The sequence below is a fragment of the Ursus americanus genome, chromosome 5, assembly GCF_024610735.1.
Source record: "Ursus americanus isolate L20-20 chromosome 5, mUrsAme1.1.p, whole genome shotgun sequence".
NCBI classification, from domain to species: Eukaryota; Metazoa; Chordata; class Mammalia; order Carnivora; family Ursidae; genus Ursus; species Ursus americanus.
The window spans coordinates 14625479-14640664 of NC_142131.1; the positions used below are offsets into that span (position 1 = coordinate 14625479).

At 34.1% G+C, this 15186-nt stretch overlaps 1 protein-coding gene across 4 annotated transcripts in view; it reads left to right on the forward strand.

Moving 5' to 3' along the window:
* The window catches only part of SKIC3 (SKI3 subunit of superkiller complex), an 80279-nt gene that overhangs the window by 36491 nt on the left and 28602 nt on the right, over positions 1-15186 (forward strand). For all 4 annotated transcript variants that reach the window (XM_087861969.1, XM_045796257.2, XM_045796255.2 and 1 more), the window contains 11 exons: positions 85-146; positions 266-322; positions 1729-1797; positions 3556-3630; positions 4266-4407; positions 6795-6888; positions 9023-9100; positions 11783-11907; positions 12743-12866; positions 13648-13866; positions 14828-14900. In XM_087861969.1, the coding sequence (XP_087718095.1) occupies positions 85-146; positions 266-322; positions 1729-1797; positions 3556-3630; positions 4266-4407; positions 6795-6888; positions 9023-9100; positions 11783-11907; positions 12743-12866; positions 13648-13866; positions 14828-14900 (1118 nt within the window). The remainder of the gene's footprint in view (positions 1-84; positions 147-265; positions 323-1728; positions 1798-3555; positions 3631-4265; positions 4408-6794; positions 6889-9022; positions 9101-11782; positions 11908-12742; positions 12867-13647; positions 13867-14827; positions 14901-15186) is intronic.

Sequence of the window (15186 nt, forward strand, 5' to 3'; positions counted from 1 at the left end):
AAGAACTGAGTAACACTTCAATATTTTTAGAAGATTGTCTGTTTTAGTTAATAAAGTTCAGTTTCATCAAATTCTGTTTTTCAGGTATTAGAAATTACGCCCTTGCTCAACACTGTTTCATCAAGTCTATCCAGTCAGAACAAATTGTGGGTGTTTTTTTGTGTCTGTCTATGATAAAGAACTTCAGAATTTAGTGTTAATAATTTTCTGAGACTGCCATGTAGGCAGGAACCTAATTGTGTGTATATATATATATGTTTTTCAGAATGCTGTTGCATGGACCAACTTGGGAGTGTTATACCTTGCAAATGAAAACATTGAGGTAAATGTGTTGTCTGTTTTGTCACATTCAAAGTAAAAATGTTCTTTATATATGACCTCTTCGTAATCGCTCAGCTTCTTGTGGAGAAATACTTTGAATATTATTGTCTATTCAGTATGCCCTCCTATATACTAGATAATTGATGACATTTAGTTTGTTATATATGTGAATAGTGAATGTGTAAGATTTATTTTCCTTTCTATACAACTGAAGAAATTTTGGTTTTATGATTATGTTGGGTTTTCATCTAAAGATTAAAACAATTGTGTTATGAATTATTTGGGTGTTTTTCTTTTTATCTGTACACGTGTAAGAGGAGCCCGGTGTAGGCTTTTTTAGGGTAGGGTGAGGAAGTCAGGGGGATGATTAGTACTGTCTTGCAGCTTAAGTTTAACCTATGCTTGGGTGATTTCAATTGGGCTTTAGTGATATTAATTCATTTATATGGCACGATGTAATTTGTCATACTTGAACAGTTATATATTAGAGAATTAGAAATACAGTAATTGGAAACGTGTTAGTAGGTCATGTTTAGAAGTTTCCGTAAATCTGTAGATAATAGCACATCTGTACTGTTTTGTGTTTCAGCTATTATATTGAATATCGTTCTTTTAAAATAGCTTCAGTAACATTTTCAGGGATAAATTAACTCACTGCAAAGATTGCTTCAGGAGACTGTAAATAGAATGAAGGAGAATATTAATTTGGGGCTTAAAATATGTGAAAATATTTTTTAAAAATTTAAACAAAGCTAGATCTTAGTTAATAAGCTATGGATGTAGTTTTATGATAGCAAACTCAGTTGCCATCCATGAGCTTCCTTTTTCATAAGAAAAATAAGACTGTTTCCTGTCACATACAGATTACTGAGTAAAGAGCATAAGGTGGCATATAACAATAAATGTTTGTAGTAGAAAAATAAGCATGCACCTTAATGTGTCCAAGTGAGGTATCTTTAAAGTTTCCTGACTGCTTAGCACAGATTTATGTTGATCATTCTTTTTTTGCCCACTATCAGATACGTGTCATAGACCCCATTGTTGGTTAGTTTGTATCCGACCACTTAAGCTTCAGGAGAGGGCAGTACCTACATCTGTCAGACTTGTGGCTAGCAAATGGATGGTTAATTCTGCAGACTATGAGGTGCATCCCTATATTGCCCTTTCACTGGGAACAGAACCCCTAAGCCTGTAGAGAGATCTGTTGTGCCCAGGAGTTTTTAGGACTGTGTGGTTAAAACATGGTTTTAAACATTGCCAGTTGTGTTTAAACAATGAAGTCTTAGAATTGTAAGTGTTATGTTGACAAGTGTGACTTACCTTATTCTCTTAGGCTTTTTAAACATAAGCAATTTAATACTAAGTAAATAAAATGACATCTGTTATTTTTTTGACTTTTTTTCCTAGCAAGCTCATGAAGCTTTCAAAATGGCTCAGTCTCTTGATCCATCTTATTTAATGTGCTGGATTGGACAAGTAAGATATATATGTTTATTAATAATCCTAGGATATAAACAACCTATAAACTATAAATATAAACTACTATAAAGTAGTATAAGTAACCTATTAATGCAAATAACAATGATGATAATGATAACAGGTAACATTTGAGGACTTCCTTTGTGTCAGTCACTGTGCTAGTCTCTTTGTATATATTATTTCAGGTAATCGTTCATCAATCCTCTGAGATGGTGGTGGTTATTAACTTTTCATGGATAGGGAGATTGAAGTTTAGAAATTGTAAGTGTTGTGCCCAAGGTCATACAACTTGTAATGATTAAGCTTTGATGTGGGGGTCTTTGAGCCCCATCAGTCTGACATTATGCAAAAAAAAAAAAAAAAAAAAAGACCAAAAAACCCAGAACTCTGTTATTTAAACGCACATTTACCAAAAAAATTAACATTGACAAAGATCATTTTGATTATGTTTTCCCATTTTCTATAAAATCTTTATATTTGATTTGATGCTTGTTTGTGAGTATTCTTCCTCTGCTCCCCTAAAGTTTAGATTTGTGTACTGACAAATAGGAATCAGGAGATTCGGTTCTGAATGTGAGTCCATCACTGACTGATTGTTTTATCTTAACATATCACTGCTAGATTTCATTTTTCTTACTTGAAAAAGAAGAGGCTTGCCTGAGTGGCCTCCAGTGTCTTACCTAGTTGAGAAGTTGTAATGAATTAGTAAGTGGTTGATTGTTTTGGTTCAGAGAATAGCAGGGGCATCACCCATCTCAGAAAATCATTAATCAGAATTTAGATATGTTTTATTCTACTTTTGACTTTTGGGCTCAAATTCTAGTTAATTGCTGAAGCAAGCAGAGTTAGAAAGGTAACTCTATGAACTGTAGTAGCATCTGGGAGCAATGGCATTACTACTAATCTCTGTGTATGTTATTGGACTCAAGGGGCCCAAGAGTTTGCATTTCTAACTGTTCCCAGGTGCTGGTGCTGGTCCAGGGACTTGACTTTGAGTACTACTGCTCTAGGTCAGGAGATTTTGGATGCTAATTAGAGCCACCTAAGTATTTTTTTTAATATTTCATTTCTTTTTATTCTTAAAGATAATTTATTTCGGACATTAACTGGTAGATTTAGTTAAAATGGTAACAGTAAAAGTGAGACCTAATATTATTTTTTAAATAATATTAATAATGATAACTTAAAAAACATGATTTTTTTTTATAAAAGATGGATGAGTTTGAAAGTAATCTGACCTTATAGTCTATAAAGTTAAAGGCATATAGGTATGTTATTTAAAATTCTGGGGCACTTAAAAAAATTAATATGTTGAAACTCTATCCCAGGTCTGTGGAAACTAGAAATCTAGGGTTAAGGACCTCCTTCTTTAAAAAAAAGCTTATCTAGGTGAATCTGAGGTGATCCTATGATTAAGAACCCTACTGCGGACAAATACCAGTATGAATGGATCAAGGGTGAAAGGGAAGGGAGAAGATAGTGCAGCTTCATCAGTGTTCTGAGGAATTTTTATGTGGATTATTCCACCACTGCCTGGTTGCAGATGGAATTCTGAAAGCATTTGCCAGTTTAAGGGCCAATTTAACAAGTCATTCTGGTCCTCTGAGCCATGGGAATAGAGTAGCCAAGATTTAAAAAGAAATTAGCTCTGCTTTTAAGCATAGCTAGTATACCTTTGATTCTTCCAAATAGTTTCATTTATTATTGTTCTTATTCCTTTTAAACACATTAAGAACCTCTTTTTTCCTTTTATAGGCTCTTATTGCAGAGACAGTTGGAAGTTATGACACTATGGATCTTTTCAGGCACACTACAGAACTCAGTATGCATGTAAGAATTTGGCCATTCTCAGGATTCATTAATGAATAAAGCATTATCCTTGTTGAGAAAATGGATACAAGTGGTATCAGATGTTAATAACCGCAGTTTTCTCTACTCTTTATTCTGTCTTAGAAACAGATAAACTGTCTTTAAAGAACTTCTCATTTTCGTCTTCTGTTATCTTTCAAAAGCTGATGAAGAAATGACATGGATTTTAATAGATGTAGTAGTCATGCAGAATTGAAACTGAGACTCTAGGAAAAAATCAACAAGAGATAAGGACTAGACTTGGTTAACATTTCTTGGTTATTTATGGAAGTGTTTTAGAACCCTTTTGATTGGTAATTGTTAGTTTTATCTGTCAGAGTGGTGCTGAGAAGAAGGAAATCAACCCAGTGGGTGACTCTCTGTTTTCTGCACTTTATTTAAATCCCATTTGATTCTTCTACTTAGGGTTGGAGCAAGTAATTTAAATGTGCTCTTAGCTGTGTTGAATCATAGCGACTCTTTATTTAGAAGACACTTAGCAGATGACTTAAAGAAGACTAAGATGTGATATTTGCTGTATTAAAGTCTACTGTTTATAATTTTTATTGGTATATTTATTAACTTATGTTTACTTGTTAACCTTGTCTTTTTTATAGACTGAGGGAGCAATAGGTTATGCTTACTGGGTCTGTACAACATTGCAAGATAAAAGCAACAGAGATACAGAGCTATACCGATACAACATTGTTCAGATGAATGCTATCCCAGCAGCACAAGTTGTTTTGAGTAAATACATAGGTAAGGTGTTCAGTATTTGAATAACTATTGACACAATTTAGTTTTTAAAATTAATTAATTCCAAATTAAATATTATTAGTGTTCCTTAAGACATGAATTTGTTTTTTTTTTCTCCCAATGGCCAAGCAGTCTCCATTTCAAATTTTAGTAATGACTTTTGAAGAGTGATGAAAATTGCCCTTACCTAATGCTTGCAATAAAACTGATTTTCATGTAGTAGTGGAAAGCATTTTGGAGCCTAATGGGCCTGAGTTGCTGCTGTTCCATCTCTGCCATTTATTTCTCTGCAGAGAAAAAAACTTCTATTAGCCTTATAAAGTAGAAATAATAATTGCTAGGTGGTAAACATGTGAAAATTAAATGAAATAATCTGCATTAAATTCCAAAACTAGTGTGTTTAACCTCCATCTGATTTTTCTTCAGTATACTGGAAAAATACGTTTAGGTTTAGGAAAAGGACAGAATGGTGAGGTTTCATTAACCTTTTATTGTAATAATTTCCTTTCTTCCTTAATAAAACTACGAGTTTTATTGCCAGTTTAATCTTGCCATTTGCAGCACCATGGATGGAGCTTCAGAGTATAATGCTAAATGAAATAAGTCAAGTAGAGACAAATAGAGCCAAATAAGTCAAAAGAGAAAGACAAATACTATGTGATTTCACTCAAATGTGGAATTTAAGAAACAAAACAAATGAACAAGATTAAAAAGCAAGAAAGGTGACAAACCAAGAAGCAGACTCTTAATTAACTACAGAGAACAAACTGATGGTTACCAAAGGGGAGATGGGTGGGGGAATGGGTGAAACAGGTGATGGGGATTAAGGAGGGCATGTGTGATGAGGGGTGAGAGGTGGAAAACTACCAGTGACTTTTAATCTTTGCTCCACCTCTTAGTAGCTATGGTGAAACCTTGGGCATATTAACAAATTGAATTAGTTTTCTCATCTGTAATACAAGAATGAAAGTATCTATTGCTTTGAGTTTAAATGGGATGATTTGTGCAAAATGCAGGCAGAGTACCTGGCATACCCTAGCTGCTCAAGAAATGTTAGTTTCACTAGTCTTTTATTTATCCCTTGACGAAATTCTAAAAAAGAAGCAAGAAGTTTAAGCAGGCGCAGGGACATGAATATTATGAAGAATCAGATAAACTGCAAAGCAGAAGAGAAAATTTCTCATCACAGGTATGGAGAGGATTGTAATATTCTTCCTGCATTGAGCCTGGGATACTTGAGCAGAAGGCAGCTCGTTTACAAACATCAGCACTTCAGCGCACTACATGTTAGGCAGTATGCCAAAATGAATGACTCGAAAGACTATCTAGAGCCTCTGTGAGAGTGCGTGGATCAGAAATTTTACTGTTAAGTTTCCATAAGAATGGGTAACATTCGTAAAGGATTTACACAGAGAGGTAAATCTTTAGCTTTCTACAAAATTCAGATACCTAGAACAATGAACACAATTCCCTGACGGTTATGCACAGCCTAGTTTTTTACCCTATAGTGGGGCCGTATCAAATACTCATTTAAATTCAGTTATATGTGGTTTGCCATAAATGAATGAATGAACAAATGAATAAGTAAGAAAGAAAGAGGACGGAAGGAAAGAGGTGAAAAGAGAGGGGGTCAGAGAGAATGCAGGCAGTGTCTTTGTCTTGCTGACAGTTTGCCTCAGAGTGTGTGTGCTTGGAAGGCATGAATCTCTTCCTAGTTTGACTCAGTTTTGGTGTCCCTCTCTTTTGTGACTTCAGGATTTTTCAAGAATAACTTTGTGTGATTTTCGCTTTGTGCTCTTAGAGCCTACCCATCACATAAATTGTGATTGCGCTGTACTTTGTTAAACAGTTTAAAGGATTTGAAAGCTTATTTCCCAATACTACTTTTAAGTAAATCAGATGTGTTTCTCTGTACGTTCGTATACACATGATGTTTTTTGACACTAAAATTTCAAAATACTGCATTGAAAGTGTCCAAGTCATCGTGGGTTTTTAGTGTACAGTACTGAGTTTATTTTTTTTTAACACGTAGAAATTGGAAGAGAACCACCATCAAAATTGCAGGAAAGATTAAGTGACTAGTCAAAGAACTGAATTTCCTTATAAATCTTATGACTACTGTTAACATGAGCTACAATTTCAAATTATTACACCTTAGGGGATAAAAATGTTTAGACTTTAAGATGTAACTGGAAACAATAAATAATTATAAAACATTCAAAAATTTAGAAGTTATAAAATGATTACTAGTATTTTATAGTCAAGATAAATATCAGACTATTCTTAACAATGCCAGTGATCATAGGAGATAATCTGGTATTTAAGATACTGAAAATAAAACTAACACGACAGCATGCACTTGTAAAGAAAAGATATTTTTGGATTTTCAGAAAGAATTCAGAATTATGCTCCAGCTTTCACAATGTTGGGTTACTTAAATGAACATCTACAACTGAAAAAGGAAGCCGCAGATGCATACCAAAGGTAAACTCTACATTTAATTAAAAGTGGTCCTTATTTGTTAGTTGGCCTTTTTTTATTTAGTCTCAGTTCATAAGGAAGGTAATAAACAAATGCTCTGATTCCTTTCCTGATTACTTATCATCTATTATTACATATTGGAAGATGAAAAGACCCAGTTTTAAATTTTCAGCTATATTTGGGTTTCTGTTGCTCAATCCAAGAGAGCGATAGAGAGGGAAAAAAAAAAAATCTCTCAGATTTTGTTTTAGAAAAATCTTTCACTTTAGACTTTGTCTAGCTTTATAAAAAAAAACCACTTAGATCATTCAGAGAAGAAATGAGAACATTATGATATATTTGTTTGAATTTAAGATCTATATTTTATTCAATAGTTTTGAACTGCTTTGTGCCAAGCATTGTCCTTGTCACTGGCAATTTAGCAGTGAAAGAAAACAGACGCAGGCTCCATTCTCGTGGAGCTCCTGTTCTAGTGGTGGGGAGACATATGATAAGCTTATAAACATCTGTGGTGGTAATAATTGCTAAGAAACAAAATCAGAATGGGGTAAAGGGCCAGGGAATATTCAGGCAGGTAGTGAATTTGAGACAGGTTTAAGAGTGCTAGGTTTCCTAAGGAGGCAGTTGAGGCTTGGCCGGAATGAAGTGAGGCTCTAAGCCATTTGGTTAAGAGGCAAGAGCTTCCAGGCAGAAGGAACAGCAAGAGCAAGTGTTCTAACACAGGCGTGGACTTGGTGTGTTGAAGAAACAGGGACAGTGTGCTCGAATGAAACGACCAACCAGGAGTGGGTAGGAGATGAAATCAACTTGAAGGTTTATTCTTTGCAAATGAATTGATTGGTAAATAAGAAAATGTCTACTAATGTCGTGAATACTAGGTGAAAAGTTAAAAGTCCTGATTCCATGTATCATTGCCCTAAATCTAAAAAGTACTTAGAAGAAGCCTTGTCCTATAAGAAATAATTGAGGTACCCGAAATGCTTTGCCATGTCCTTTTATGGATCTCTTGGTAGTTCAAAGGAGTCATCACTAGATGGTACTGGAGGCTACATAATCAAGAAGGTATTTTTCCAGGTGTATGTGGAGGTTTATAAAAAACCACAAGTCTGTTTCTTTCAATGTCACAATAAGCTTACCTGTAAAGAAACTGTAGAAATATGGTAGAATACAACAGTGAGCAGGATTTTTAAACAAAGAAGACTAGACAGCTTTACAGTGCTTGCTTTTTTTGGTACATATTATAATCACAAACATTGTGAGTCTAACATTAGTTAAACATTTAACTTAAAATAGCAACTTTACAGTCATGTGGATATGCACTACTCTTCCTTGACTGATCACTGCTATTGTTTTCTGCCTTAGACAACTATTTGAGGCTTAAAACCACAAATTAGGTATAAATCTAACCATTATAGTTTTTAATATACTAATACTGTCTTTTAGATTGCTTTGGCAAATTTTTTTCGTGTAACATCATAGATATTAAAAACTTTCCTTGGATATTTCTCCCTAGATAATTCTTTTTAAACAGAAAAGAAAAGTAAAAACAAAAATCTTACTAAACATCCAACTCCTGTTAGTTGTTAAGACATTTTTCTGCCTGTCCAAAGGGGACTGAGCACAAGGTAAAAATAAGGCCTTTAGGGACTCCTTATGATTCTTTTCTTAACTAAATACTGCTTTAATCTATTTCTCTTTGTAACAGGTAAGGGCCCATGAAAGCACTCAATTTCCTGGCTTCCTAACTCAAACTACTGGTATATAAATATTTTTAAGGTTGTTTGCTATATACTTGAGATAATGTCAAAACTTAAAATAGTGACACCATTGTTTCCCATATTTAGATTAAGGGTTTTTTTGGAATATTTAAAACTCAAGTATGATAAATGATTTCACTTAGTAAGAGATCACCTTATTAAAGTAATTTTCCTGACAGTCTAAAATCTAAATATTAAGTGCTTTTGTTTTACCAACTTGTTGTTGCAAACAAGTTGTTATGTGAACAAGTTGTTATGACAGCATTAAAGAATTGGAATTAAATGAAGAAAACAAAAATCTATAGATTCTGTTAAAGAAGAAGAGGAAAAGAATGCTGTTGCTCATAGGTAACTTAAAATGCCTTGTCCTTCTTTTTAAGGGCAATGTTATTGTTACAGAGTGCTGAAGACCAAGATACTTACAATGTTACAGTAAGGAATTATGGCAGATTGTTATGGTAAGCATATTTTTTCCCATTAATTCTGTGACTTTACTAGATTTTTCTGGTGACAGCTATGGGACAGTGAGGTGGTGACAAATTTCCAGAGTAGTGGGGCATATATAGATGAGTGGGCTAATAATCTCCCAAGGATACATAATTCCCTCAATACTGGGCTTTGTTAATAGTTTCCTGTTCCTGTACCGATACCTCGGGCCACTGTGCGTTAGCGAGAAGCAGTTTTAGAACTGATGGTTGCGGACTGTACAAGAGAACATTTCAAAGAGAGGCACTTGCTATCTATTGTAATAGAACCCTAGTTAATTGGAAGAGGAATTGGATTTATTCTGATTTGTTTGCTGTTTATACTTACATGGGGAATGGCCACTAAGGAGCCAGAAATCCTTTAGAAATAGTACAAAAAATTTTTTGTGTATGTGCATTTTGGGATGGAGGGAGAGCAATATAGCTTTCTTCAGATTCTCAAAGACTTTTGACTTCAAAAAGAGTTAAAAAAAGAAAAAAAAAGGTTAATACCCAATTATTTTAAAGATTAGAATTAGGTCTGGAGAACAGAAGTATTATGGGAGCAAGGTTTTTGGCTCAAATTAGGGAGGTGTTCCTCAAGCTGAGAACTGCCCCCCAATCGAATGGTCCAGTTTGAAACACGTTAAAACTAGTTTGATATTTTGGGATTAGCGCCTGCATCTGTTAAAGAGGCACATAGTAGAGATCTGAGGTGGCCAGTTATTTTCTTTTATAACCGTGTAACTGAATCATATTCATAGACAGGAAAATATTATTGTTCTGACTGCTTTTCCCTCCAGTTCTTTTAAACTGTTGTGTTTAGGAGTTGATAGTTTTGTCATTTCTAAGATTTTGTTGTAGGAGAAGATAGATTGTAAGAAATTATGTTATAGTATCTGGTTGTTTTAGTTTTGGTTTCATATAATGTAAATAGTTTATTTTGTATTTTTATTTTTATTTTTTTTAGGGACAGGGGAGGGCAGAGGCAGAGGGAGAGGGAGAGCCCTAAGCAGGCTCCATGCTTAGCACAGAGCCCGACATGGGACTGAGTCTCACAACCCTGAGATCATGACCTGAGCCAAAATCAAGAGTTGGACGCTTAACCGACTAAGCCTCCCAGGTGCCCCATCATATAATGTAAATATTTTAGAAAAAAATCTGTGTTTTCTATTGAAAATAGATCATGTCTTTTTAAATGTTTTTATTATAAAATATACTAAACATGCAAAATGCAGTAAGTAGTATACAGCATAATTTAATGAATAGTCACTGCTCAAATATAACAGACTTTAAAATTGTCCATTGTCTTCAGGGTTTTTTTCCAAAGAAAAAGTTACAAATAAAATTGAAGCCCCTCCTTTGTGCCCTTCCTAGTTCTATTCTATTCTTTACAAAAGTGACACTTGTTTGAAGATAATGTTTATTAAAAAAAAAAAAACACACAAAAAACTACTTTTAATATATGTATGTATTTTAATATATGTATTACATATTTTAATATATGTATGTATGTGTATTTAATATATGTGTGTATGAAAGCCCTCTTTCCTTCACCAAAATATTTATCAAAATTTGAGTTTTTTTGACTTTAGAAACCATAAAATTTTTTGATTTTTAAGATTTTTCACCTTTATGAGACTAATTTTAGAATCAAAGATTGCCTGTAGTTTTAGATTTCACACCCCCCAAGATTAAAAGGATTTTCTGAAAAGATTTCCAATAACACATTAAATATATAGAAAGAGTTTCTGATTATGGTGATGGATATGAAAAATAAGAACCTCAAGGACACAGTGCATCCTTTCCAGGTGATGGCAGCTTCTCTTCATTTTTAAATAAGCAAAACAATTATGTTTTTGTTATTAAAAAGTATTGTACCTTAGGGGTGCCTGGGTGGCTCATTTGGTTAAGCGTCTGACTCTTGATTTCAGCTTAGGTCATGATCTCAGGATTCTGAGATTGAGTGCTCTGTGGGGCTCCCCGGGGAGTGTGGAGCTAGCTCAAGATTCTTTCTCCTTCTCCCCTCTTTCTCCCTACCTCTCACCCCTCTGCTCATGGGCCACGCACTCTCTCCAAAAAATAAAATAAATTTTAAAAAGTGTTGTAATTTAGTATTGTATGTAACAATTTTTACTTTTCTTACTATTAAATACAGAAAAGGTAATCTGTAGTTCTGTCTGTGGAATTTAGGTTATCTTTATAGTGTCCAAAAAAAAAGGGGGTATGCAGGTAAACAGTTTATACAAAGGCTAGGTTTGATTTTAACTAGGTATTTTGTGCTTGTTAAGCTTGTCAGAGATGCTAGAACCACACTCATAGAGCAATATTCAACCAATATATTAAGCGTAAAGAGTTCGGTAAAAAGTCAACTTGAAATTATTTTTATACCTTGGGATTTTAGTTCAAGTTTGTTAATAAGACACTTTGTAAGTTAGCAGAACTAACCATTTTCACATGTAATTTAAAAGAAAGCGTGAAGTTAAATTGCCCCAGTACATCTTATTTGAAATAAATGATATGCCTTCTATTTTAATATGTCTTTTCTATAGCTTTAACACTGATAAAGTATGTGAAGGTATTAAAAGAAACTTGGTATAATAATCTCTCTGTATTCTTATGATATAAGCCAAAATTGCTTTTAATATTGAAAGTAAGTTATGTTTTGCTTCTTAGTTCCATTGGTGAATATGATAAAGCTATCCAGGCTTTTAAGTCAACACCCCTTGAAGAGTTGGAAGACCTCATAGGTTTTGCATTGGCTTTATTTATGAAAGGTCTATATAAAGATAGCAGCAAAGGTGAGTAGGAAGCTAAAGGACACATCTTACTTTTTCCAGGGCTGAGTGGAATTTAATCACAACAAGATTACATACAGAAAGATGGAACATTGAAGTGGGAGTAGAGGTTGCAGTTGTTTATTAAAATCCAGCCGGGAGTCAGGAATGATATTAGGTATTTTTTATATGTTCCTTCCTTTAGTACATTATTATGTGAATAGTCCTTATAGCAGTGTTATGAGCTGAGTGTTATCTTAATTATTTACATAAGGAAACAGCCCAAGATCACTTAAAGTAGAGTTAGCATTTGAAAGCAGGTCTTTGCTTAAATGTAAATTTCTGACAAGTGAAGACCTTGACATTATTGGTAGTCGTGTGTTTCATTTTCTCCAAAAATGCTCATTGAGTACATTTTCATTTTCTCCAAAAATGCTCATTGAGTACATTTCTCCAAAAATGCTCATTGAGTACATTTTCATATATATATATAAAGCTCACTATAAGTATCTATAGCTTGATGGAGTGACTGGTATGCACATGGAAATGTCTGTGGTATCAATGGCTGCAGGCGTTCACGTCCCTTAAAGACTTCCCTATAGATTCGGAAGGTAGAAGTTTGGGAATGTCTCATAATAATCCTAACGATATCCCCAGGATCACCTTGCACCCAGCTAAACCAAGTTAGATTATTTAATATAGTGGACTATTTTTTTTCCGTCCACTTGAAAATAAGGAAACAAAAAGATATAATTTTATTTAGACCTTTTAAAAAAATAGGGTTAGAAAGGGAGAAATTTCACTGTCAATCACGGTTGTGTTTATATTGTTTTGTTTTTGTTTCCAACTCTGGTAACAGCCTATGAGAGAGCCTTGTCGATTGTTGAATCAGAGCAGGACAAAGCCCATGTCTTGACGGCTCTGGCGATAGCGGAGTATAAACAAGGAAAAATGGATGTAGCCAAGACATTGCTATTTAAATGGTATGTATAGTTGACATCAACACTTAACATGACCAGTTACTTAAACATTGGATTAAAAATTGGAATGATGTAAAATGAAGTTTTTAATGTTGTAGGAACTTTTTGGTGAACAAGAGGGATTGGAATGACCGGGTTGTGAACAGACAGTCATAGGTGGAGCTAGAGATCGTGACTTAATTCTTAGCTCTGCATCCATCCAGTCCTTCAAAACCATCCTGTACTCTGTGTGTATTATTAATTTGTTTAAAAGAGTGGTTGATCACCTGATCTAATAGGATCTTAAAATTTTAATGAAGGGAGTTCTAACTGGCACATTTTTTGGCCTCTTTGGTCCCCAAAGAGACTTTTTCCTCTTTATTTTTCTAGTTAACTTGATAAACTTCATTTAAAATTAAAGCTTTAAAAAATGTACCAATATAACTTGTAACTATTTCTATGTTTTTGGAATCAATTAGTAAAATAACAGCCTACAATATCTGTGGTTATTTATGGGTTATATGGTTAGTTATTTTTCTAAAGCCCAGACCCCAAAACACTATTTATAGTTGTTTATAAAACTTAGGTATAATGAACAGAAAAGAAAGGCCCTTGGTATTTTGAACTGCTTTAGACATTTAGGGAGATTGCTGTCCCTAGAAGCCAAGGAATCTGTTTTAGATTTATCTTAAAGCTGGGCTTAGTTTGGTGAATCTTTAAGTAAATTGCTTTTTTACTAAATGTTAAATATGTTTTAATAGTTACAGACTACTGTACTATGGCTAATAGACAAAAATATTTATAGCTCTATCTTAAAGGAACCAACCACAGAAAGCCTTCAAGCCCTGTGTGCTCTGGGATTGACAATGCAGGATGCTACACTGTCAAAAGCAGCACTTAATGAATTACTGAAGCACATCAAACAGAAAGATGATTATCCCAACTGCCTTCTTACTTCAGCGATTTATGCACTGCAGGGCCGCAGTGTGGCAGTGCAGAGACAAGCATCTAAAGCTGTTCACAGGTAAATTCTGTGGTTGTAAACTTGGAGTAATTACACTTGATGACCTAATCTTGACATTTAGACCGACTAAGAATATAAAATTAGTGAAGCATATATTTTTGTAAAACAGAATGTAATTTTATGAAATTGCACTTAGGACCAGGTAGCTGACTATACACATTATTTCATCTATAAAGATTTTTTCTTAAATTCAGTTGATAAGGAGAAAGAGAACAAAAATTTTGCACTTATTCAGTAAGTTAAGGCCTGAATCTCATTTTAATACAGAAGTCCTTACTTATTCTCAAGTTAGTGATATGGTCCATTTGTTATTTGATACTGTCCAGCATGATGGTTTCAGGAATTTTTGGCCACTCAAACATTCACTAATGTCATCAAAATTTAGAAAATAGAAAGCTCTTATTCCTAGCAATAGTGGTTATTTGTTTTATTTCCTTTTTTTAAGATTTATTCATTTTAGAGAGAGAGAATGCGTGCATGCGTGAATGGTGGGAGGGGCAGTGGGAGAGAAACTCAAGCAGACTCTGTGCTGAGCATTGAGCCCCATGCAGGGCTCAGTCCTACAACCCAAAGATCATGAAGCGAGCCAAAACCAACTCAGCCACTCAGGCACCCCAGCAGTAAAGTGTTCTAAATGAAGTTTATTTTCCTTTCACAATTTTCATCTCTGTCTTTTCCTTGAACACAACATATTAAATTTCCTTTGCTTTTCTTAATGGCTTTGTAATTACCATATTGCTGATTTTTCCTTCTTATTCATAACGACTCTTGGTGTATATAGAAGATATGTTTTCTGGAAATTAAGACACTTTCATTCACACATAGACTGTTAATATGAACTTGTTTTAGGTGTCTACAAGATTTTGCACTTAGGTACTAAATAAAATGTTCGTTGCTTTTACTTTTTGTGGTTTAAAGTAACTCCCATCTCTAAGTCTTTTGCTTTTGATGATCTCTGTAGTAACCCGGCTGATCCTGCTCTTTGGTCTTTGTTGTCCCGAGTAGTCGCTCAGTATACTCACCGAAGTGCAAAGGTGAGTAATGTTCTAAATTCTGGCAAAAAGATAAAATAACATGTGATATAGAAAGTAATATAATTTTTAGAATATTAACATTATCATTCTGGGAAATAACTAATACAGCAGAGGAGTTCTGTTATTCAACCAGATTTTCCATTAGTCATTCGATAAGTAAGTAGTACATTGAGTTTCTTCCATGTACTATTGTAATGTTCTGGGTGTTATGAAAGATACAAAGAAGTAGGTGGACTTTTTTTTTTAAATACATACAGATTATGTTAATGGCTATGTGGTTAGGTTA